Raw genomic sequence first — 27115 nt, 5'->3', positions numbered from 1 at the left:
CTGCCTCCTGTCAGATCAGCCTTGGCATTAGATTCTCAGAGAAGTGCAAGCTCTGTTGTGAACTGCACATGTGAGGGATCTAAGTTGCACACTCCTTATGAGAATCTAACTAATGGCTGATCATCTGAAGTGGAATAGTTTTGTCCCAAAACCTACCTACTGCCCTGGAAAAGTTGTCTTCCATGAAACCAGTCCTTGGTGCCAAGAAGGTTGGGGACCACTGGATTGCCAGGTGTTATCACTAAGAGAGCAAATAGGTAAAATGTCTGGTAATATACATTGGAATATTATGCAGTAGTTAGAAGTACAGATTAGATGTACTTACAACAACATGAATGCTATAAGTACTTTAAATCATAGTGCTTCGTAAATAAAAACAATGAGAAAATTTATGTAAATTAGAGATTCATGTGTACAATATTCAATTTTCAAGGAAACAAAGATGTTCATAAACACATTATAATGGTTGCTAAGCATGGGAATGAGAAACAGGTAGAGTGGCAGAGAATGGGATATGCGGGCAATGGAGAAAAAATACTAATAAAAGGAGGCTTTGCATGGCCAATGACAACAATGGGCCATGAACTGGGAATTTAACCCTGAACTTGAGGTTAAAAAAATCTGTAGAATGCAGGAACGTTGATATAATCCACAATACAAGTAAGGTATGATTTAACATTGAGAAGGAAAATAAGCTTTGTGCATACTTTTAAATTTTAAATTAGAATAGTTTGAAGATTATACAAATACAGGAATAGAAAATTTAGAGAGTTTATGAAGCTATATATTTCAAATTCCATGGAAGGACAAAGCCAAATATGATTTTTTGTTGTTGTTGTTGTTGTTTGGAAAAGTTGAGAGGAAGTGAGGACAATCAGACTTGATGACAAAGTCAAAAATGAAGGAGACAGCTCCTGGATCATAGCAAACTATTAACATGAGAGGGAGGAATTGTAGGAGATATCTGTCATAGTACAGACCAGGAAATTTCTACTCATCTTCCCTCCCTGACCAAAATCTTTCTTCCTAAGTCCTAGTTAGGTGCCTTTTCTGTGTGTTCTCATTGCTCTCATATAGTAGGTGCATTGTAATTGTTTACCTGCTGATTTTCCCCAACAAACTGTAAGCCCTAGAGGACAAGGAACAAGGCCATCTAGTTTGTATTGTGTCCCTAGCACCTGGCACCTTAAAAATATTTGTTACTCTTACCTCCAAACAACAACAACCCCCCCCCCCACAACAACAAACAACAAAAATGGATAACAATGTGAGATGGTAGATATGTTAATTTTCTTTACTGTGGTAACCTTTTTTACTATCTATATGTAGCCAATAACATCATGTTGTATACCTTAAATATACACAATAAAATGTATTTTAAAATATCTGTTGAAGAGCAAGTAAAATGAAATGAACATATTAAAGAGATAGTATAATATTTTACACATGTGACCATTATTTGTATAACTTGCTGCGGGGGTAAACCTTAAAATCAGGATTACCTTTATTTTGTTTTAGTAATTTGAACAGTAAGGAACTTATAATATTTAGGCATTTTTTGCTTTAATCTTTTGTAGTTTAATAAAGAAAAATTTCTAAAATGTATTCTGTTAATTCTGATAGCATGCTATTATGATGGCATTTTAAACAACTAATACAAATAATAATGATGCAGATAATCAATTTAACTGATGGCTGGTCACTTAAGATCACTTTCTAATTTTCAGTTATAGGGTCTTTCAAAATAAGGCTACTTTTGTAAAAATAATTTTATACTATATTGTACATTAAAGTAATTCGTAGACAGTGTTTTCTACACAACAGAGAAAAAAATTTATCTAAACCTGAGAGCAATTACTTTAGCAATTAAAACCACTCAAATGTTGTAGACTAAAATAATTGAAAGTCAAAATAAGATTAATGGAAATATAGTTTTCATATACAAATAATGGTAAGGGATTCAAGAAAATAAAAATTGGACTTAATGCATTTTATCCTATATAGTTTTAAAAACCATACAACATAATCCTTATTGCTTTGTGTAGTCATTTTTCACCTTTGTAGGGTTCATTTTTCCTTATATGAAACAGACGCCTATTCTGATATTCTTCATTTCTTGCTGCATCTCCATTCTATTTGTTTAAGATCTTTTCCTTCTGTCTAAATACTTCCTTTAGTGTATATTTTAGTACAATGATTAATTCTCTTAACTTGAGTTTTTGGAAAAAGAAGTTTTTAAAGACATTTTACATTCATCTTTTTAACTTTACATTAAGGATAACATACTTAAATAAAAATGCATATATCATGTTCTCACTTGTAAGTGAGACACATAGAGGGGAACAACACACACTGGAGCCTTTCAAAGAGGGTAGAGGGTGGGAGGAGGCAGAAGATAAGGAAAAATAACCAATGAGTACCAGGCCTAATACCTGGGTGATGAAAGAAACTGTGAAACAAACCCCCATGACACAAGTTTACCTATGTAACAAAACTGCACTTGTACCCCTGAACTTAAAATAAAAGTTAAAAAAATGCATACATACTAAAAATATAGTTTGATAAATTCTTCACAAATGAAACAAACCATGTAACCAATACTGGGATGAAAACACAGAATTCCTTCACTCTAGAATATTTCACCCTCTCTGATGTTCTAGAGTGTCAGGGACTACAAAAGCTACAAAACCAAATGACAGGTCTGCTTTGTTCCAAGCAATGTTACAGGCTAAAGATACAATGCCTGTAGGATTTCATACTCTTAAAAGTTCTCAGATACATAAAATTATACTAATTAGTTAAATGAAGCTATGTATTTATGGACAATAGTTAAATTGTGACCCAGATGAGTGTACCTAGCCCCTTGTTAGAGAAAGCTCCTTAGTATCCATGAGGTATGAAGGATATCTAGGAGTTATCAGGGCTAGAGGTCTGGGGACAGTTATGCTGGCTCATGCAAGTGTTTTAGTGAAATGGCCTGGACAAATTCATAGTGAAGATAGGCAGTCAATTGATAAGATTATATTATATTTGATTTTATTTCTAATAAGATTGTAAAAAAAAAACTATATTATAAAGTTAAAAGCAAATTGACGTGTAGTGAGGAAAGAGAGGATTGTACAGATTCATAATTGCTGGCTCAATTCCAGTGTTTTTACTCTACTTAAGTGTATAGATTTGGTTAAATTTTTAAATTTCAGGTAACAAAACAAATAACATGGTAATTACTGAAATCCCTAAAAACCATTGTTTTTACTGAATCTAGACTAGGGGAAGAGTAAGATAAAGCAACATAAGTAGAATGTTGGCAATTTTAAAAACTGTGCCAGGTGCAGTGGTTGACGCCTGTCACCCCAGCACTTTGGGAGGCCAAGGAGGGCAGATCACTTGAGCCCAAGAGTTCAAGGCCAGCCTGGGCAAAATAGTGAGACCTTGTCTCTACAAAAAATGTTTTAAAAAATTAACCCAGCATGGTGGCACGCACCTGTAGTCCCAGCTACTCAGGAAGGTGGGAGGTCGCTTGAGTGCACGAGGACAATGTTGCAGTGAGCCGTGATCGCAGTACTGCACTGCAGCCTGGGTGACAGAGTGAGACCTTGTGTTTATAAGAAAATGTATACCTTTCAAAAATTATAAACTCAAACTTTCTGCTCATGTTACAGCTGCCTCCCTCTGTGGTATAAACAGAATACTAAATATTGTGTTTATTTTTATCAAAATAAGGCAGAAATTTTCAAGACAGAAAATGAAAAGTTTTGTAAAGGGGTTTCACAGACCTTTCGTTGAATATTAAATGCAATGCTAAACAATATTTGAAGATAACCCATAGTGGTCCCAGTCTTCAGCCTGAAGTCAAGAATCTTTAGTTATCTGAATATTCTCAAGCTCCAAGACTTATTAGGATGCTATTTAAGCAAGGTGCAGGATTTCCAAACACTAGTGATTAATGTATGAGTTCTGCTTACTATAGCACTGCTGTGCAGCCGCAAAATCGTTCAGAAACGCTCACAATAACTATGGCTTACTTTGATAAAAAAATATTCACTAGGATGGTTAGTCTAATATACTCTCATAAAAAAGGAAAAGTATTATGAGGTGGTGCCAGGACCTTGGGTCCTATTTGGCAATTTCTCCAAGGATCTCTCAAAGGTAAGATCATCATATATCTAAGCTTGCCTAGAACAGTCCGAGGTCATTCCTGCTGTCTTGGTATTTTCTGTATTGTGTAGCATTTATTCTTGACAAAAAATCCTGGCTTGGAACATAAATGTTATAGACATCCTGCCAAACATTGAATCAAATTTATAAATGTAACCCTGACAGCTAGGGTAGAGCTGTCTATTTCCTTCCTCCAAAGATGTTATCAGGTATTTAGATTAGTAAAATGAGAAACTACTGAGATGCCCTTATATTATAATTCAAGGAGCAGATAGGAATGGATATAGACTTGGTTTAAGTATTATTTTTCCCCCATATTCTCCAGATTCAATCATTTCACACCTTTGACTTTCTTATCTAAATTGTAGAGCTATTCAGTAACTATATTGCACTTCTTATTGTCTTTGAATGTTTCAGCTTTATCTTGTTATTGACATATATATTTTTCATTATCTTGATATTTCACTTATTAAATCTGAGGCTAGGTGTAGGAAGGACACCAATATTTTCTTGGTGCCAAGACATAGAACAGAGTTTCCAGATCCATCTGGAATTTTTTCTGTTTTCATGGGAGAGGGCCTATAAGAGTTCATACTGGAAGGGAACATTGCCTCTCTCATCTCTCCTGATGACATATTTCTCTTTTATCATGGATTTCTTATGTTATGAATAGATAAGTTATGAAGGTGATGTTACTGAACATAGGAGAGTAATTTAAAATATTATTGACAAAAGGGGTTTTTGTAGTTATAAGCCAGGGTTAAGTGTATCCTTGTCAGCCAGAGTGGAGCTGTATTTTTGTCTTGCTCTGATGTTATCAGGTGTTCAGAGTTCAGTAAAATGAGAACTTCACAGTCAAATACATTTCTTTTAGCTCTATGTTACCTCATAGTTCCTAAAGTAACACAGAAATCAAAAGGCAGCCTTTTGTACCTTAACAGCATCATGAAGATGGATATGTAATCAAGCTTCAATTTAACAACTTAAGAGATATTTAGTATGCTTACTACGGTCGAGGGAGTTAAATTGTACTTATTCTAAAAGAAAATACACACAGAATCCCTCATAAGTGTATTTTTTTTAGCCTATTATAAGAAGACATAATGACTCTCAAGTATAATTAGGACTCAGACATTGTGACTCCAGGTTAGTTCTATGTTTATAAGTTGTAAGCTCACTCCTGACCCAGGAGAGTGCATTTATAGAAAATTATCCTCCCAAACATGATAACTTTAAGAAAACTGATCAGCATTTCTAATGGATCTCCTATTGATCAAAGCAATGCTATTTTGTACTGTGTAAACTATATTTTTTTATGTATTAATTGTAATTCGTTTAATTACAAGTGTTTCAAATTTATAAGTCTATTATCACTTAGGTATATTATAGATAATACAGATAATGGCAATGCATTTACTTGATAAATTCAAATTCGCTGAGATATTATTACCTTTATTTCGTATTAGAATAATTCTATACCTTGATTTCCTTTTGTTTAAATAAACTTTGGTCTTGGAATAGATTTATGGAAAAATGGTGCAGATAGTAAGGAGAGTTTCAATATACCCTGCATCTAGTTTCCCCTATTATTAACTTATGTCAGTATAGTGCGTTTGTCACAATTAGTAAAACCATATGATACATCATTTTCATTAACAAATGCCCTTACCCTATTCAGAGTTCCTTAGTTTTTCACTAATTTCCTTTTTCTCTTTCAAGATCTCACCCAGGCTACCACATTACATTTAACTGTCATACTATCACATCACCTTAGGCACCTCTAGGCTGTGGCAATTTCTCAGGCTTTCCTTGTTTTTGATGATGTTGATCATTTGAATGAGCATAGGTTAGGTATTTTGTAGAACGTTCTTGAATTGGGATTTGTCTGATATTTTTCTCATGATTAGATTAAGGCTATACGTTTTGGGAAGGAAGATCACATATGTAAAATGCCATTCTCATCACGTAATATCAGTGGAACACATTAACAATGTGAGTTATCGTTGTTGATGTTAACTGTGATTTAAAGATACTTTTGGAGTACTCATGTTCTGATTCTATGGTGCCTTGAGAATGCTTTAAAAATGAATGGTACTTCAGTCAAAATTTTACCTGCAGGAAAAAATCACTATGTATTTCTAGAGAAGTGACATTTTCAAAGCAGTGTTTCATTTGGCAACAGTTAGCATCAATAAAAATGTATTTTTTATTTATCTTTACATTTGTCCACTGTCTTAAATAATTTATACTGACTCAATCTCATTCAGATTTTGGCAGATCTTCAAAATGATTAATTGGACCAATCTAAAATAAATAAATAAATTTATTTATTTATTTTGAGATTGAGTCCCGCTCTGTGGCTCAGGCTGGAGTACAGTGGCACGATCTTGGCTCACTGCAACCTCCGCCTCCTGGGTTCAAGTAATTCTCCTATCTCGGCCTCCTGAGTAGCTGAGATTGCAAGCACCCGCCACCACGCCTGGCTAATTTTTGTAATTTTATCGATATAGGATACAAATTATTTACAGGTAAGAGGCGCAGTGATGGAATGCAAAACACAGCCTGAAATTATTATAGAGTTGTGAACGTGTGGCGTGTAGTATTTTCCTGCTCCTTAAAATAAGAAAATATCATATCATAGTCCCTCTAATCAAGATTAAAGAAACAAAAAATTAAACACTACTTGCTTTCTACAAGAAATGTCAAAAGTTATCAAAGGAAACCTACTCTTTAAAGGAATTATCTGGGAGATATTTTTGAGAGAATAACTTATTCTCTTAAATAAACATAGCTTTCATATATAAGATAAACATTAATTATTACAAAAGCACAACACATTACAAAATTATATGGACATAATATGCACATACTCTACGCGAGCCACAATAGAGTTGGCACTCTGAAACTAATAAATCATTCGTGAACTGCAGTTTAGAGTATTTAGAACCTGTTATGTGGCCAAGAAGGTAATAGAGGCCACTGAGACCTTTTCCAGTCTAATATAATGGGCATAACTCACATTTTCCCCTTTTAGTTATTAGGTAAAAATTAGTGTTGGTGTTTCCTTCAGTGATTTTTAGGGGATTTACAATTTTTACTGTGAACACTTAGGGAAACCCACTTCCCACCTCATCCTATAGATTTTCCCTATGTGAAGGGTTTTCATAGAAACTTGGGGATGAAAGGAAGTCCCCCAAATAATTTTCCTGATGTCTGCTTCCAGTATTTGACTTCAAGAATACTGTTTTCCAAGTAGTATGTTCAGAGCCATACCAGGCACATAGAGTCTCTAAAACTCTAGAGAGATTGTAATATTTCTTTACTTGAAGGAAAGAATCATTCTTGTATTCTGTTCAGGGACTATATTAATGATATTTAAATGTTTCTCAGAAGATAAACCAAGTGTTGGAATTTATTTGCTTTTGACCCTGTTCAGCAATATTCAATGAATAAAAAAGAAAAAGTCTTAATGATAGTTCCTGAGTCACATAACTTTGTCTAATTAAAAAATATTTTGCAAGTCTTCATATAAAGTTCAAAACAACAAAGGTGATATGGTGGGAATTTTCTTAAGAAAGGAATTTCTGCAGCACCCAATCCTTTGAGCAATCAACATTCATTCTAGGGATACTTTTGTATTGTTTAAAATTACATTTTACAAAATAACTAATGTCCTAAATGCCTCAACATTTTTAGAATCAGAAAAGTTGCTTAACTGGGATGTCCAAGATCACTTAGCTAGTAATTGGTGAATCCAACATTGAAAACCCAGGCTTTCTAGCTCCCGGACTTGTCCTTGACTCACTACTCTAAACTAAATCTCTGTTTAATATTACATGCATATATGGAATGTTTTATGTTTAAAAGGCTAATACATACCTATAAATGGAAATATCCTCATTTAATATAATTAATATATTTTTAATTATGGAAGCATGATGAAATTATCTGAAGCAATGAATTAAAATAAAAGGATGAGACAAGTTAATAATCTTACAAGCTCCGTGTATACATGTTCATTATGTGGAAAACTCTTCCTATTAAGCACTTTATATACAGTTAACCATCACAATCTAAACCACTCTTTGGAGCATGATTATTAACTCAATTTTTCAAACTAGGAATCTTAGGCTCAGAGAGGTTATGTCATCTCCACAGGGTCAACAGCTCTAAAATGTGGAGCACAAATTGTAATGGGAAAGGCCGGGATGATTATTGAGCTGTGAGCCACTGAAACCGGTGTGAATTGTTCTGTAGTGAATAGAAGTGCACTTCATGATATATACTATAACTGTTGCTGAAGGATTTTATTCATTTTACATTGGATCAAATGGAAATTGAGCTGTATATTAAAGATTTTACAAAAGCTCCAAATTAAGAAGAAACTATACAAACTCATATAAAATGAAAATTTATTTTTTAAAACATGTTTTCTAAGTAGTGTTTCATAAAGTAATACAAATTTTTAGTTATTAGACTGATAAATCTATTTCTTTTAGTATCTTTGTCCTTTCTTTTTGAATGTTGTTATACATTCCTGAAAGGTGGAAGATCAGCATTTTAAATAAATGCTGGGAAAGACCTAATGTAACTCTTGATTATTTTACAGCATCAATAGTTCTTCCCTCTTCTTGCTTATTGCTTAACAACAGGTTGTCTGAGGATGCTTTAGAGCTGACAGGTTTGGAGGATGAGGGATGAGTATGAGCAAAACTCTGAGGAGGAGCACTGCATGCCTCAAAAGAACCTGGAGAGTAAGAGATACCAAAAAATAAAAATAAAAATAAAGATTTTGCCAGGCTATAATTGGAATGAAGTAATATAAGTGACATGAATGATGCTTAAAATGTTGAGAATTAAAAGTAAATATTAAAACATTGAAGAACTTTTTTTTTTTTTTTTCACTTATAGCTGGGAGTATGCTAAAGGATCGAGGATATTTTTATTATACTCTTATCCCTCTTTTTCTTACCCTTTTTGGTTTATCATCTTCCTTCTCTCCTTCAACCTCTGTTTTTTTCATTCAGTATTTCCCCTCATTCCAACTCTTCTTTCTTTAATTGAACATAATGGAGATTCGGAGTTCAAAATGTGTGTTGTTTCTATTGAACTGATTATTTATTTATTATTTATTTATTTTGAGACAGGGTCTCTGTCATCCAAGCTGCAGTGCAGTGGTATGATCATGGCTCACTGTAGACTCAACCTCCGCAGGCTCAGGTGATCCTCCCACCTTAGCTACTCTCGAGCAGCTGGGACTACAGGCACAAAGCTCCATGCCTGGCTAATTTTTGTACTTTTTGTAGAGACAGGCTTTCACTGTGTTGCCCATGCTGTTCTTGAACTCCTGCCCTCAAGTGATTCACCCTCCTTGGCCTCCGAAATTGTTGGAATTACAGGCATGAGCTACTGTGCCTGGCCTATAGAATGGAATTTATGTTTATCCTTTCCAATTTTAAAATGGATAACTTCAAAGTTGTGTATTTTACATTCATTGTCTTCAAACCAAACAAAATCCAAAAACTTTTCTACTTTTTAAATGGAATTTTCTATCTGTTTTTGAATAATAAAACCTGGTCATTAATTTATGTGTACTCATCTGATGTTTTTTATTTAACATAATCAAGTGGAGGGTTCGCATTAATATTTTATGCTTTTTAAAAGTAGACATATTTACGCTTTTCCCTAAAACTTTTATTTCAGCATTACTTAGATAAGCCCTGGCAACTGTATTTTTTTAAGTTATACAGAGGATTTTTTTTTATATACCCTGGTCAATAGCCACAGTGGAATATACCTTCATTCTGATATATACACTCTTGACAACCATAGGGACAAATGATACTTAACTGCATTTTTTATATACCTAACATAAGTGAAAGAGATTTTAAAACAGTAGTATTTAGGAAAACAGCAGATAATAAGACATTAATTTTGTGTTATGGGTTACTGGTATTAAGTATCATATAATGCCCACATCTCAAAGCTCATTATGGAAGAATTGGTGTCAGATAACAGGAAGATTGATATTGTTGAAAACCATGCATTCAGCAAGGCAGCCATAGGTAGCACCCAATGAAGTGTTCAGTATTCATCCAAGCAGAGAAAGTAGAAGACACAATCTTTACCGTAACTTTGAGTGTTTGCAGTGTGTCAGATGGTCCCTTGAAGAAGAAATATTAATAAAATGAATTGCAAATTGTCTCCAATTTACCCGAAAGAGATCAAAATAATGTGTCTAAATATACGGTGTTTGAGAAGTGTAGAGTCAGTCCATATTTTGCAAGCCCAATGAAGGTAACAGAACAGTTTCTACTTAAGCAGCTGTTTGTTGGTTTCTTTGGCTCAAGAGAGAGGTATAATATCTTCTTCTATTTCACAGCTTTTTAATCCTAATAATAACTATTGTAAAATTAACAAATGCACATGGTAACTAATTCAAACAATTTTTGCTTTATCCCTGTAAAGCCATTCTCTGGGGAATAATCACTTCCTGCTTTTTTTAAAAAAAGTTTTTCTGATATTTTCCTTTTTATCTCTAAATAATATGATTATGTCTCATTTTTTATTTCATCAACTTATGTAATGTTGTCTAACTTTCTAATTTGAAAATGAGGAATTTATTTTATTTATGTAAACTTTTCTCTTTCTTCTCCATTCTCAAATTCCAAGCAGTTATGTTTTTATTTCTAAGAAATTCTATTGGTTGGATTTATACCTTTAAATAGAATATACCTGAAACTCCATTTCTTGTTACTTGAACGTTAGCCAGGATGCACTGACTGCCTTCAATGTAAGATAACAGGTCAGCTCTCCAACTTTTCCCTCACCTCTAATCCCCCTTTACCTCTCAATTTTTGTAAGCTATTCCATTACTTTTACATTGAAAATATTTAACACATGTATGTGTAGATCTTGTCTTTGTGTAAAGTTCTATAATTGTACTTACATTTTATATATGCTTTGGTAATTGACCCATTTGTGAGATGATTAAATGATACAATTTAACAAATTATAATTATGTAAGTATTTTTCATTTTAAAACAACTAATATGGTTTGATCTAGAGAAGAATTTAAACCTCTCATTCAACCTCTGCTACTTAAAGAACATATCAAACTCAAGTAGATTCTCTCTGCTTCAATTCTACCAGTTGTTCAAGTTCATGCCATATTTTGAATTGATTCCTATTTGGATAATATAGCTGTTTATGCTTTCTGAAGAAACAAATTCGCTTTGCTTTTATTCACACTATTTGCGAAATAGTCTTGTATTCTATGTGCTTTAGAAGTACTTTTTTTTTTTTTTGCTCTACCTTAATGCAAAGTAACTTAAAAGAAAGATAAAAAGGAGTTAAATTTTGAGTTTTCTTACATCTAGAAATATATTTTATTTGCCATCACACTTGATAACAGGTTGTCTGATAACAGAATTTGATTCAAAATATTTTCTCTCATCACACTGAAAGCATTGATTGTGTTCTAGTGTCAATTATGGCTAAGGAAATTTTAATGGCAATCTAATTTTCATTCTTTTTAGTTAGTTATCTTATTTTTGGAAGCTTACAAAATCTTGTTTCTATTATTAATGCTCTAAACTTTCACAAGAATGGAACTTTTAAATTGATCTTCTTTTGTACTTTTAGCCTGATGACTCTCCGTGAATTTTCTTCTATTACTTTGTTTATTATTTCATATCTACTATTTGCTGCTCTCTTGAGACTGATGTTGAACAACATGGATTATTCTATATCTTCTAAGTTTTATTTTGTACTTTTTTAATTTTAAAAATTCTCCTAAAAGATATAGAAAAATCTAAGATATAGAACTCCATGAATTTTTACACATACATATATTCCCATGTAACCATCACATAGATCAAGGTATAGAACATTTCTAGCACTTGAGAATGTTCACTTATGCCCCATTCTGGTAAAGTGCACCTTTTGGGTAAAGTGAAAGGTAACTACAATTATGAATCCTCCTTTTCAGCAAGCATTCTGCTGAAATTTTTGTTTTCACAAAGCATGACCTTTACCCAGAATTGATGTTGTTTTTGGTAGCCTATTTTTTTTTTAAATAAAGGATACTTCGTCTCCTAAAATTTCTTTAGGAATACTAACTTTACCTTCTCAATATCCCCCAATGTTTGTTTTTTTTTTTCCCTAAAGTTATAAGTTTGATCTGTTCATCTTAGTCTTTCAATTTTATGTTTGGTAGGCCTTCATTACCAATTTATTATTGATTATCTATTAACATTTATGGAAGAAAGGCCAGGTTGCTGTTGACCAGGTTTGCATTAGTCTTTATATAGGTCTATTTCCCAGATAAATCCTGTCTTGAAAGAGAGGGATGACTGAAAGGTCTGTGTACGTACATGCATGGTGTATTGATAAGCAGGCTACATTTTAGGATGTATGGATGAGGAGTAGGCAAGGGAGTCACTTTTCCTTTGACTCCACCCTGATTCTAGCTAAAATGGACATGGATACCCTGGGAGTCCTACCTTCATTAATGCATATATTATCCTTTTGGTGATAGCTTGGAGATAAACCACTCTGCTACATATTTAATATAGAGAAGGAAGTGGGAAAGTGTTTTCTGCAACATTATTGAATAATCCATGGATTAATCAACTTGTTTTCTGATCTATATCACATATTTGTCATAGAAATCTGTGACTTCTTTGCTAGAAAGAAATTCTAACGTTCTCAGATGAGTATTTCAGACTGTAGCTTCTGCTTTGATCTCCTCACTAGGGTAATCTTATGATTTATGAAAACTTCTTTTGTCTTCCTCTGGTTTTTAGTGATATTATTAAATGCTTCCCTACTGTACATCTTTGTTTTTACTGCAATGGAAATTTGAAGACCAGAGAGTGTGATAAACACATGGGATAAGACCATTGTCATGAACTGGGAGCTGACATTGCTTTGACTGGAAAGATGTGTGAAGAAAAATAGATGCTAGATAGACAAATACATGATATGATATTTGGACAGACATAGATCCATAGATTGATAAACATAGATAAGACATATCTATATATGTGTATCTGCATACATAGAAAATAAGAAAGAGTTCAGAATAAATATTTCCATATTGATTTTAACTATAGGAAATCTTAGATACAAGAATAACACATCCATTTTTTTTTTTTAAATTTATTTATTATTAAACTTTAAGTTGTAGGGTACATGTGCACAACGTGCAGGTTTGCTACATATGTATACTTGTGCCATGTTGGTGTGCTGCACCCATCAACTCGTCATTTACATCAGGTATAACTCCCAATGCAATCCCTCCCCCCTCCCCCCTCCCCATGATAGGCCCCGGTGTGTGATGTTCCCCTTCCCGAGTCCAAGTGATCTCATTGTTCAGTTCCCGCCTATGAGTGAGAACATGCGGTGTTTGGTTTTCTGTTCTTGTGATAGTTTGCTAAGAATGATGGTTTCCAGCTGCATCCATGTCCCTACAAAGGACACAAACTCATCCTTTTTTATGGCTGCATAGTATTCCATGGTGTATATGTGCCACATTTTCTTTATCCAATCTGTCACTGACGGACATTTGGGTTGATTCCAAGTCTTTGCTATTGTGAATAGTGCCGCAATAAACATACGTGTGCATGTGTCTTTATAGCAGTATGATTTATAATCCTTTGGGTATATACCCAGTAATGGGATGGCTGGGTCATATGGTACATCTAGTTCTAGATCCTTGAGGAATCGCCATACTGTTTTCCATAATGGTTGAACTAGTTTACAATCCCACCAACAGTGTAAAAGTGTTCCTATTTCTCCACATCCTCTCCAGCACCTGTTGTTTCCTGACTTTTGAATGATCGCCATTCTAACTGGTGTGAGATGGTATCTCATTGTGGTTTTGATTTGCATTTCTCTGATGGCCAGTGATGATGAGCATTTTTTCATGTGTCTGTTGGCTGTATGAATGTCTTCTTTTGAGAAGTGTCTGTTCATATCCTTTGCCCACTTTTTGATGGGGTTGTTTGTTTTTTTCTTGTAAATTTGTTTGAGTTCTTTGTAGGTTCTGGATATTAGCCCTTTGTCAGATGAGTAGATTGCAAAAATTTTCTCCCATTCTGTAGGTTGCCTGTTCACTCTGATGGTAGTTTCTTTTGCTGTGCAGAAGCTCTTTAGTTTAATGAGATCCCATTTGTCAATTTTGGCTTTTGCTGCCGTTGCTTTTGGTGTTTTAGACATGAAGTCTTTGCCCATGCCTATGTCCTGAATGGTACTACCTAGGTTTTCCTCTAGGATTTTTATGGTATTAGGTCTAACATTTAAGTCTCTAATCCATCTTGAATTAATTTTCGTATAAGGAGTAAGGAAAGGATCCAGTTTCAGCTTTCTACTTATGGCTAGCCAATTTTCCCAGCACCATTTATTAAATAGGGAATCCTTTCCCCATTTCTTGTTTCTCTCAGGTTTGTCAAAGATCAGATGGCTGTAGATGTGTGGTATTATTTCTGAGGACTCTGTTCTGTTCCATTGGTCTATATCTCTGTTTTGGTACCAGTACCATGCTGTTTTGGTTACTGTAGCCTTGTAGTATAGTTTGAAGTCAGGTGCGTGATGCCTCCAGCTTTGTTCCTTTGACTTAGGATTGTCTTGGAGATGCGGGCTCTTTTTTGGTTCCATATGAACTTTAAAGCAGTTTTTTCCAATTCTGTGAAGAAGCTCATTGGTAGCTTGATGGGGATGGCATTGAATCTATAAATTACCTTGGGCAGTATGGCCATTTTCACGATATTGATTCTTCCTATCTATGAGCATGGTATGTTCTTCCATTTGTTTGTGTCCTCTTTTATTTCACTGAGCAGTGGTTTGTAGTTCTCCTTGAAGAGGTCCTTTACATCCCTTGTAAGTTGGATTCCTAGGTATTTTATTCTCTTTGAAGCAATTGTGAATGGAAGTTCATTCCTGATTTGGCTCTCTGTTTGTCTGTTACTGGTGTATAAGAATGCTTGTGATTTTTGCACATTAATTTTGTATCCTGAGACTTTGCTGAAGTTGCTTATCAGCTTAAGGAGATTTTGGGCTGAGACAATGGGGTTTTCTAAATATACAATCATGTCATCTGCAAACAGGGACAATTTGACTTCTTCTTTTCCTAACTGAATCCCCTTGATTTCTTTCTCTTGCCTGATTGCCCTAGCCAGAACTTCCAACACTATGTTGAATAGGAGTGGTGAGAGAGGGCATCCCTGTCTTGTGCCAGTTTTCAAAGGGAATTTTTCCAGTTTTTGCCCATTCAGTATGATATTGGCTGTGGGTTTGTCATAAATAGCTCTTATTATTTTGAGGTACGTTCCATCAATACCGAATTTATTGAGCGTTTTTAGCATGAAGGGCTGTTGAATTTTGTCAAAAGCCTTTTCTGCATCTATTGAGATAATGATGTGGTTCTTGTCTTTGGTTCTGTTTATATGCTGGATTATGTTTATTGATTTGCGAATGTTGAACCAGCCTTGCATCCCAGGGATGAAGCCCACTTGATCATGGTGGATAAGCTTTTTGATGTGTCGCTGAATCCGGTTTGCCAGTATTTTATTGAGGATTTTTGCATCGATGTTCATCAGGGATATTGGTCTAAAATTCTCTTTTTTTGTTGTGTCTCTGCCAGGCTTTGGTATCAGGATGATGTTGGCCTCATAAAATGAGTTAGGGAGGATTCCCTCTTTTTCTATTGATTGGAATAGTTTCAGAAGGAATGGTACCAACTCCTCCTTGTACCTCTGGTAGAATTCAGCTGTGAATCCATCTGGTCCTGGACTTTTTTTGGTTGGTAGGCTATTAATTATTGCCTCAATTTCAGAGCCTGCTATTGGTCTATTCAGGGATTAAACTTCTTCCTGGTTTAGTCTTGGAAGAGTGTAAGTGTCCAGGAAATTATCCATTTCTTCTAGATTTTCCAGTTTATTTGCGTAGAGGTGTTTATAGTATTCTCTGATGGTAGTTTGTATTTCTGTGGGGTCGGTGGTGATATCCCCTTTATCATTTTTAATTGCATCGATTTGATTCTTCTCTCTTTTCTTCTTTATTAGTCTTGCTAGTGGTCTGTCAATTTTGTTGATCTTTTCAAAAAACCAACTCCTGGATTCATTGATTTTTTGGAGGGTTTTTTGTGTCTCTATCTCCTTCAGTTCTGCTCTGATCTTAGTTATTTCTTGCCTTCTGCTAGCTTTCAAATGTGTTTGCTCTTGCTTCTCTAGTTCTTTTAATTGCGATGTTAGAGTGTCAATTTTAGATCTTTCCTGCTTTCTCTTGTGGGCATTTAGTGCTATAAATTTCCCTCTACACACTGCTTTAAATGTGTCCCAGAGATTCTGGTATGTTGTATCTTTGTTCTCATTGGTTTCAAAGAACATCTTTATTTCTGCCTTCATTTCGTTATGTACCCAGTAGTCATTCAGGAGCAGGTTGTTCAGTTTCCATGTAGTTGAGCGGTTTTGATTGAGTTTCTTAGTCCTGAGTTCTAGTTTGAGTGCACTGTGGTCTGAGAGACAGTTTGTTATAATTTCTGTTCTTGTACATTTGCTGAGGAGTGCTTTACTTCCAATTACGTGGTCAATTTTGGAGTAAGTACAATGTGGTGCTGAGAAGAATGTATATTCTGTTGATTTAGGGTGGAGAGTTCTATAGATGTCTATTAGGTCTGCTTGCTGCAGAGATGAGTTCAATTCCTGGATATCCTTGTTAACTTTCTGTCTCGTTGATCTGTCTAATGTTGACAGTGGAGTGTTGAAGTCTCCCATTATTATTGTATGGGAGTCTATGTCTCTTTGTAAGTCTCTAAGGACTTGCTTTATGAATCTGGGTGCTCCTGTATTGGGTGCATATATATTTAGGATAGTTAGCTCTTCCTGTTGAATTGATCCCCTTATCATTATGTAATGGCCTTCTTTGTCTCTTTTGATCTTTGATGGTTTAAAGTCTGTTTTATCAGAGACTAGTATTGCAACCCCTGCTTTTTTTTTGTTCTCCATTTGCTTGGTAAATCTTCCTCCATCCCTTTATTTTGAGCCTATGTATGTCTTTGCGTGTGAGATGGGTCTCCTGAATACAGCAGACTGATGGGTCTTGACTCTTTATCCAGTTTGCCAGTCTGTGTCTTTTAATTGGAGCATTTAGTCCATTTACATTTAAGGTTAATATTGTTATGTGTGAACTTGATCCTGCCATGATGATATTAACTGGTTATTTTGCTCGTTAGTTGATGCAGTTTCTTCCTAGCCTTGATGGTCTTTACATTTTGGCGTGTTTTTGCAATGGCTGGTACCGGTTGTTCCTTTCCATGTTTAGTGCTTCCTTCAGGGTCTCTTGTAAGGCAGGCCTAGTGGTGACAAAATCTCTAAGCATTTGCTTATCTGTAAAGGATTTTATTTCTCCTTCACTTATGAAACTTAGCTTGGCTGGATATAAAATTCTGGGTTTAAAATTCTTTTCTTTAAGAATGTTGAATATTGGCCCCTACTCTCTTCTGGCTTGAAGAGTTTCTGCCGAGAGATCTGCTGTTAGTCTGATGGGCTTCCCTTTGTGGGTAACCCGACCTTTCTCTCTGGCTGCCCTTAAGATTTTTTCCTTCATTTCAACTTTGGTGAATCTGGCAATTATGTGTCTTGGAGTTGCTCTTCTCGAGGAGTATCTTTGTGGCGTTCTCTGTATTTCCTGGATTTGAATGTTGGCCTGCCCTACTAGGTTGGGGAAGTTCTCCTGGATGATATCCTGAAGAGTGTTTTCCAACTTGGTTCCATTTTCCCCCTCACTTTCAGGCACCCCAATCAGACGTAGATTTGGTCTTTTTGCATAATCCCATACTTCTTGCAGGCTTTGTTCATTTCTTTTTCTTCTTTTTTCTTTTGGTTTCTCTTCTCGCTTCATTTCATTCATTTGATCCTCAATCGCTGACATTCTTTCTTCCAGTTGATCGAGTCGGTTACTGAAGCTTGTGCATTTGTCACGTATTTCTCGTGTCATGGTTTTCGTCTCTTTCATTTCGTTTATGAGCTTCTCTGCATTAATTACTCTAGCCATCAATTCTTCCACTTTTTTTTCAAGATTTTTAGTTTCTTTGCGCTGGGTACGTAATTCCTCCTTTAGCTCTGAGAAATTTGATGGACTGAAGCCTTCTTCTCTCATCTCGTCGAAGTCATTCTCCGTCCAGCTTTGATCTGTTGCTGGCGATGAGCTGCGCTCCTTTGCCGGGGGAGATGCGCTCTTATTTTTTGAATTTCCAGCTTTTCTGCCCTGCTTTTTCCCCATCTTTGTGGTTTTATCTGCCTCTGGTCTTTGATGATGGTGATGTACTGATGGGGTTTTGGTGTAGGTGTCCTTCCTGTTTGATAGTTTTCCTTCTAACAGTCAGGACCCTCAGCTGTAGGTCTGTTGGAGATTGCTTGAGGTCCACTCCAGACCCTGTTTGCCTGGGTATCAGCAGCAGAGGCTGCAGAAGATAGAATATTTCTGAACAGCGAGTGTACCTGTCTGATTCTTGCTTTGGAAGCTTCCTCTCAGGGGTGTACTCCACCCTGTGAGGTGTGGGGTGTCAGACTGCCCCTAGTGGGGGATGTCTCCCAGTTAGGCTACTCAGGGGTCAGGGACCCACTTGAGCAGGGAGTCTGTCCCTTCTCAGATCTCAACCTCCGTGTTGGGAGATCCACTGCTCTCTTCAAAGCTGTCAGACAGAGTCGTTTGCGTCTGCAGAGCTCTCTGCTGCGTTTGTTATTGTTTACTGTGCCCTGTCCCCAGAGGTGGAGTCTACAGAGACAGGCAGGTTTCCTTGAGCTGCTGTGAGCTCCACCCAGTTCGAGCTTCCCAGCAGCTTTGTTTACCTACTTAAGCCTCAGCAATGGCGGGTGCCCCTCCCCCAGCCTGGCTGCTGCCTTGCCGGTAGATCACAGACTGCTGTGCTAGCAATGAGGGAGGCTCCGTGGGTGTGGGACCCTCCCGGCCAGGTGTGGGATATGATCTCCTGGTGTGCCTGTTTGCTTAAAGCGCAGTATTGGGGTGGGAGTTACCCGATTTTCCAGGTGTTGTGTGTCTCAGTTCCCCTGGCTAGGAAAAGGGATTCCCTTCCCCCTTGCGCTTTCCAGGTGAGGCAATGCCTAGCCCTGCTTCAGCTTTCGCTGGTCGGGCTGCAGCAGCTGACCAGCACCGATCGTCTGGCACTCCCCAGTGAGATGAACCCAGTACCTCAGTTGAAAATGCAGAAATCACCGGTCTTCTGTGTGGCTCGCGCTGGGAGTTGGAGACTGGAGCTGTTCCTATTCGGCCATCTTGCTCCGCCCCCCTCAACACATCCATTTTTTAATTTTAGTAGTTGCCTAAGTATTCTCTAATATGAAATTAATGGTGAGTGTGTAAGACAGTAATGAGAAAACAAAATTATTGCCTTTATATGCAACATTGGGATTTCATTCTAAAGAAGGTACAATCATAATAATGTTAATAAAAAGTGGAAATGTGGCAATATATTTTTCAAAATTGTAAATTAAACATGACAAGAATAAATACTGATTGATTTCATTAACTATATAAAGTAGGTCAAATAATTTTAAATGATTTTTTTAAGTATATTTTCTTTCTTCTGGATAGAAAAACATGACATTTTCATTGCACAAATTTGAAAAGTAAAGTATAAAGAAATTCATAAATATAATCCATAATATCTTAACTAGGGCTAACCTTTGTTAAATGCATTGTGTATATAATTTCAATTTAATATCATTTAAAAATTATTATTAATTTACATCTGGGTGTATAACCTACATTCCACTTATTATGCATTATAATATTTTTATAATTCATTTAATTCATTAAATAGTCTCTGAAAGCTCTCTTTCAAAGCTGCTCAGTATTTCATTATACACGCATTTCTTCATTTAGTGTAACCCTTACTGTTAGGATAAGGGTTTGGATTGATTATAATTTTTCAATATTATAAAAACTTTGTAGTAAATATCTTTATACATGTTAGAGGACACCTGAGATTATTGTCTTTGAATAAATTCCTAGAAGGAAAATTATTTGGCAATAAAAATGAATTCACATATTTAAGGTTTTTGATAGATATTACAAAATAACCCTCAAAAAGTCTGTACACATTATTTATTACTGTCATCCAGACAGGCAACAGTGATTTCCCCTATATCCTCTCTAATATCACTATTACTTTTGTTAAAATCTTTGCTAATGTAATAGGCCAAATTTGATTCCCCATGTTTATTTTAGTATTTGTTTCTTTGATTATTAGTGAGGTTTGACATAGTTACAAGTGTTTATTAATCATTTGTATTTTTAGATAATTATGTTATTTACTAAATTTTATATTATGAGATCTATTATTTTAATATCTTTACCATTAAAGAAAAAGCACTTCATCTGCCATTTGTATTGTACTTTTCTTTTTATTTTATGGATGCCTTCCGCTTTTAAAAACCTTCACTCTTATGAGATTAAATCTAGCATTCTTTTTCTTTTTAGATTGTGCGTTTGGTGTAATGCTTTACAAGTCCTCTCTACTCTCACATTATATAAGTATTCATTGTCACATTTTTTAGAATTTTTGAGCTTTATTTTTCCATTTAAATAGTTACTCCACCAGAAATCTCAAATCTTAAACTAAATACTGGACTGATGAAAACTCCTGTGGCCTGTTTATCCAGAAGACTAAGGGAAGAGGAAAGAAGTTGTAGTCACACGTAGGTCCTCCCTCATCATTGCATATTCTTTGTGTGTGTTGGTGAAGTGTGAGGCTCTATTTTTACTTATGTTGCCCTCTGTCACCCTGTCAGCCCATCATCTTGCCACCCCACTGGCCCTGTACAATAACTTCCAAGCAAACTCAGATGCCAACTAAAGCTGCCCTTCTTCAAAGCTATAAAACTAGTAAAATGAAAGGAAGTTTCACCTCTCCAAACTAGAGGATGATGATGAAATCTGATCAAGGTCTCTTCAACTTACATTTCACAGACCATGATGTTAAGCAGGTTCTTAGTGTCTTCCTTTAATTTAGCTTGATCAGGGAAATATTGCCCATACATGGTACCACTAGCATTGACCACCCTTTGCCTCTGCTTTTTGTATAAACTTTAGTCATTGTGGAGCTGTGTTGAGCATGTGCACGGGGGTCGGTGGAGACAGAGACAGAGGAGAATAGGAATATTGGAAGAGTTGAACTGGTAATGGGCATCGGAGTTCACAACATCTGTGTACCTAGATTTTTCTCAAATAATTCTTGAAAGAGGTGGTACCCTCCAGTTGAATGCAGAATCTACAAAACACCAGTTATTCAAGCCAATTTTTCTTCAAGAGCCACGTTATGTCTACACTGAAAGTCTAGTGAGGCAAGTTATCCCGACCTCTCACCTTTATGATTTTCAAAAGTGTTGAGGAATCCCCAAAGCACAAGTGGCAACTGCTTTGATTTGATTCATTGATTTGTTTCCATTTTACTAAATCTCTTCCTATTCTGAGGACAATTTTCACAAACTTTATGATCTAAAATTATTAATGCATATTCATAGTAGTTTTATTGAGGTATAATTAACACACCATAAAAATCACCATTTTAAAGTGTACCACTCAGTGGTTTTTAGTATGTTCAGGAAGGTATGCAACCATCATAATTATGTAATTTTAGAATATTTTTATCACCCCCAAAGAAGCCCCATACTCTTTAACCGTTAACCACATAACCATCAATAGTCACTTCCTATTACACCTAGCCTCTGAAAAAAAAATACTCTACATTGTGTTTCTGGGGATTTGCCTACTCTGGACATTTCATAAGATGGAATCATATAATATGTGACCTTTTGGCTCTGTGTTCCTTCACAGGGTTTTCATCACATCCATGTTGTAACATGTACCTATACTTCATTTGTTTTTATTGCTAAATATTAATTCAGTGTGTGAATATCCCACGTTTTTATCCATTTATTCATTGGTGAGTAATTAGGTTGTGTTGACTTTCTGGCTACTATGAATAATGCTGCTGAACATTCATGTAAACCTTCTTGTGTGGACATATGTTTTAAATTCCCTTGAGTCTGTACCTAGTAGTGGAATTGCCAAGTCATAACTTACTCTTTACCTTTCAGAATCATCCTACTTTTGAATGTGTACATGCAGTGTCCCTTATTTTTCACTACATTCTTTAAAAAACTTTATCTTAACTTTGGTTTCCATCAAAATACAGGCATAGTTCATTTTATGGGGCTTTGCTTTATTGCACTTCAAGATACTGCATTTCTTACAAGTTGAAAGTTTGTGGCAACCCTGCATTAAGCAAGTCTGTCAGCATAATTTTTTCAACAGCGTGTGCTCACTTCATGCATCTGTGTCACACTGTGGCAATTCTCACAATATTTCAAACTTTGTAATTGCTATTATTTATTATTACTATGTATGTTATGGTGATCTATGATCAGTGATCTTTGTTGTTACTATGGTAATTGTTTTGGGGTGCTATGAACCACATCCACATAAGACAGCAAACAATCATTAAATGTCATGTGTTCTGTTTCAGCATTCCTATCTCTCTTCCTTTCCTACGGCTTCCCTGTTCCCTGACACATAGCAATATTAAAATTAGTTCAGTTAGTAACCCATTCCCATCCCTAATGTTCCAGTAAAGGAAGAATTGTGCATTTATCACTTTAAATCAGAAGCTGAAATGATTAAGCTTAGTGAGGAGGGCATGTTGAAAGCCAAGACAGGCCAAAAGCTAAGCCTCTTGCACTAAATACTTAGCCAAGTTGTGAATGCAAAGGAAACATTCTTGAAGGAAATCAAATGTACTACTCCAGTGAACACACGAATGATAAGAAAACAAAACAGCCTTATTGCAAAAATAGAAAAAGTTTTAGTGATTGAGATAGAAGATCAAACCAGCCACAACATTTCCTTAAGCCAAAGCCTAATCTAGAGCAAGGCCATAACTCTCCAATTATATGAAGGCTGAGAGGTGAAGAAGCTGAAAAAAAAGTTCAAAGCTGGCAGACGGTACTCCATGAGGTTGAAGGAAATAAGCCATTGCCATAAGATAAAAGTGCAAGGTGAAACAGCAAGTGCCGATGCTGAAGATGCAGCAAGTTATTCAGAAGATCTAGCTAAGATCATTGATAAGAGTGGTTACATTAAAAAACAGATTTTCAATGTAGGTCTAACAGCCTTCTACTAGAAGAATATATTATAGCTAGAAAGGAGAAATCAATGCCTGGGTTCAAAGCTTCAAAGAATAGGCTGACTCTCTTGTTAGGGGAGAATGCAGTTGGTGACTTTAAATTGAAGCAAATGCTTTTTTATCATTCAGAAAATCTTAGAATTATATTATTATTCAGAAAATTAAACAAAAATTATATTATTTAATTATTCAGAAAATCTCTTACGGATTATACTAAATCTACTCTGCCTGTGCTCTATAAATAGAACAAAGCCTGGATGACAGCATATCTGTTTACAGCGTGGTTTATTAAATATTTTAGGCCCATTCTTGATACCTACAGCTCAGAAAAAAAAAAAAAGATTTCTTTCAAAATATCACTGCCTATTGACAATGTGCCTGGTCACTCAAGAGTTCTAACAGAGATGTACAAGGGTGTTCATGTTGTTTTCATGTCTGCTAACCCTATCCATTCTGTAGCCTATGGGCCAAAGAGTAACTTCAACTTTTAAGTCTTATTATTTAATAAATGCATTTTATAAGACTATAGCTGCCATAGATAGTGAGTCCTCTGATGGGTCTGGGCAAAGTAAGTTGAAAACTTCTGGAAAGGATTCACCATTCTATATGTTATTAGACCATTAATGATTTGTGGGAGGAGGGCAATATACAAACATTAATAGGAAATTGGAATGAGTTGATTCCAGCTCTCGTGGATGACCATGAGGGGTTTAAGACCTCAGTGAGGAAAAGAACTGCAGATGTGGGGGAAATAGCAAGAGAATTAGAATTAGAGGTGGAGCCTAAAATTGTGACTGAATTGCTGTAATCTTGTGGTAACTTGAATGTATGAGGAGTTGCTTCTGATTGATAAGCAGAGAAAGTGGGTTCTTGAGATGGAATCTTCTCCTGGTCAAGATGTTATGAACATTATTGAAACAACAGCAAAGGATTTAGAATATTACATAAGTTTAGTTGATAAAGCAGAGTCATGCCGGAGAGTGGTGCTACCAAAGGCATTATCATAAAGACTTTGAAAAGAGGAAAGTTGAGTTGAATTGCCCCAAAGGTAAACATAGATGAAAAGAAGGGGAATTTAGGAAAATTTATTCAGGAAATTGTCATTTTTTCCTTTAAAGCTGTGAAGTGTAAACTTCAAATTTCTGAGTATAAACATGGTTAGAAGGCATGAAAAATAAGTCCGGCCCATTGCCTGACACATAGTAGTCCCTTAACAAGCTGATAAGTCTATGAACATGTTACCTTTTGTGGTTGAAACTAAAAATCTGTTTATGTTGTTATTATTATTTTTTAATGTGCCTTTCTTGGCAGGCAAATAGTTAAGTCTTAATTTCTTTGTTTCCATCCAGGCCTCTTATGTGAGGAGCTGAAGAGGAATTAAAATATACAGGATGAAAAGATGGCAATGTTGCCTCCCCCAGGACCTCAGAGCTTTGTCCACTTCACAAAACAGTCTCTTGCCCTCATTGAACAACGCATTGCTGAAAGAAAATCAAAGGAACCCAAAGAAGAAAAGAAAGATGACGATGAAGAAGCCCCAAAGCCAAGCAGCGACTTGGAAGCTGGCAAACAGCTGCCCTTCATCTATGGGGACATTCCTCCCGGCATGGTGTCAGAGCCCCTGGAGGACCTGGACCCCTACTATGCAGACAAAAAAGTGAGTTTATTTTGACTTCAGTGGTCGGTTTCTGTTGACTTCCTTCTGTATAAAAATTATTTTAAATTGAGATTAGTGAAATTTAGTGAATAACTATATCATGATGAGAATGTTAAATTAAATATATATAGAGGATATTCAGAATATGTACTTTTTCAAATTTTACATTGAAACTGGTTCTGGCATTGGCATACTACTTTTAATTTTTTTTACATCTTTCAAAATTGTTTAGTATAATGTTTAGTATAACATAGTATACATTGTTTAGTATAATTGTTTAGCATAACTTTTTTGGACATGACACAGTAATCTGCCAAATTTTATAGTCATACCTATTTTTTCCTGCTAATAATTAACTCTCGTGTGTATGCAGACCCAAAAATCACTTAAAAGTTTTTAATGCAAATGAAAATTGCTAATTTCAATTTTAAAACACCAACCTAGTTATTTTTATTAAAATTTCAAGTACAAGATAACTTGATCTTGCCAAGACAATGTAGTAGGTTGTGATTTTTCATGTTAGCTCAGATGACCTCTGGTTTATAGAGTCTCCCTGGTAATTTTGACAGTCATGTGACCCTGTTCCCTCTTCACTCTCATTCTTCCCCCTTTATATTTTTCTGTATGATATCTGTCACATCTTGCCTTAAGTAGAGTTACTTTGTTCTTTTCATTTTTCTAGGAAGTTCCTTGAATAAAAAACTCATGCCTTATTTTTGTTCAAACTCCTTTTCATTACCTGTTATGATATAGTTTCTCACTACATAGGTATTAGTTCCTTTTTTTTTTTTTTGGAGACAGAGTCTCGCTCTGTCGCCCAGTCTGGAGTGCAGTGGCGATCTTGGCTCACTTTAAGCTCCCCCTCCCGGGTTCACACCATTCTCCGGCCTCAGCCTCCCAAGTAGCTGGGACGACAGGCACCCACCACCACGCCCGGTTAATTTTGTTTTTGTATTTTTAGTAGAGACGGGGTTTCACCATGTCCGCCAGGATGGTCTCGATCTCCTGACCTTGTGATCCGCCCGCCTCGGCCTCCCAAAGTGCTAGGATTACAGGCGTGAGCCACCGCACCCGGCCGTATTCGTCCATTTTTACACTGCTATAAAGAACTACCTGAGACTGGGTAATTTACAAAGAAAAGAGATTTAATTTGCTCACAGTTCTGAATGGCAGAGGAGGCCTCAGGAAACCTACAATCACGTTTTAAGGCAAAGGGGAAGCAAGGCACATCTTATATGGTTCAGGAGAGAAAGAGGAAGGAAGTGCCACGCTTTTAAACCCATCAGGTCTGGTGAGAACTCACTCACTATCCTGAGAACAGCATTGGGGAAACAGCCCCCATGATCCAATCTCTTCCCCCCAGGCCCCTCCTCTGACACGTGGGGATTACAATTCAAAATGAGATTTGGGCGGGGACGCAGAGCCAAATCATGTAAATACAATTGCAGAAAGAATGGATGAATAATTTTTTAAAAATACAGTGTACTGAGATTTAAGACAGAAAGGGTTGTACTTGAGGACTAGGTATTAATTTTAAAATAATTTTCAATGTAAAAGTGAATTTTACATTAAATTGTATTTAGATATAAGTGATATAGTGAAAGGGAACAGGGAAATAAAAGGATACCTGAAAATAATAGACTCTGGTTTGTTTTCTTGAGAGAATACTGCCACATTCAAAGAAAAAGCCTGACTCACAAACTTACCTCCCGAATACAGTGAGAAATGCTTATTGCCTGAAACCTACTGATAACCCTGTATAAAACTTAGAAAATCAGTGTTTCTCAGATAACACAAGTCATCTTCCTGCCAATGGGAGAAAAATGAGGCAGGGATTTGAACTTTGTCTTTCTGATTTCTAAGCCAATGCTTTAGGTTGTTTTAATATTTTGTGGTTACTGCTATTTGTTTTTATTTCTTAACTGAATACTAAAGCTATGGAAAAGGACACTTGTTATGGAATGGCTACAATAACATTTCAAGAATATTTGCTTCTATTCATGTCATTTTTTAAATTACCATGGTTAGTAAGTGAGGAATCCCCTTAATTTAAGTCCCTTTTAAGAGCTAATATTAGTATTATAACTAAAATA

At 35.7% G+C, this 27115-nt stretch overlaps 1 protein-coding gene across 1 annotated transcript in view; it reads left to right on the top strand.

Annotated features, from left to right (window-relative positions):
• Nucleotides 1–27115, top strand: part of SCN9A (sodium voltage-gated channel alpha subunit 9) — a 191383-nt gene that overhangs the window by 49996 nt on the left and 114272 nt on the right. Inside the window, exon 2 of the mRNA XM_007965235.3 lies at nt 24715–25022. Within this exon, the coding sequence (XP_007963426.1) occupies nt 24765–25022 (258 nt within the window). The 5' untranslated portion in view covers nt 24715–24764. The remainder of the gene's footprint in view (nt 1–24714; nt 25023–27115) is intronic.

The sequence above is a fragment of the Chlorocebus sabaeus genome, chromosome 10, assembly GCF_047675955.1.
Source record: "Chlorocebus sabaeus isolate Y175 chromosome 10, mChlSab1.0.hap1, whole genome shotgun sequence".
Lineage (NCBI taxonomy): Eukaryota > Metazoa > Chordata > Mammalia > Primates > Cercopithecidae > Chlorocebus > Chlorocebus sabaeus.
Note: the sequence above shows the minus strand (reverse complement) of the source record. Positions and strands in the feature narration are given on the sequence as shown.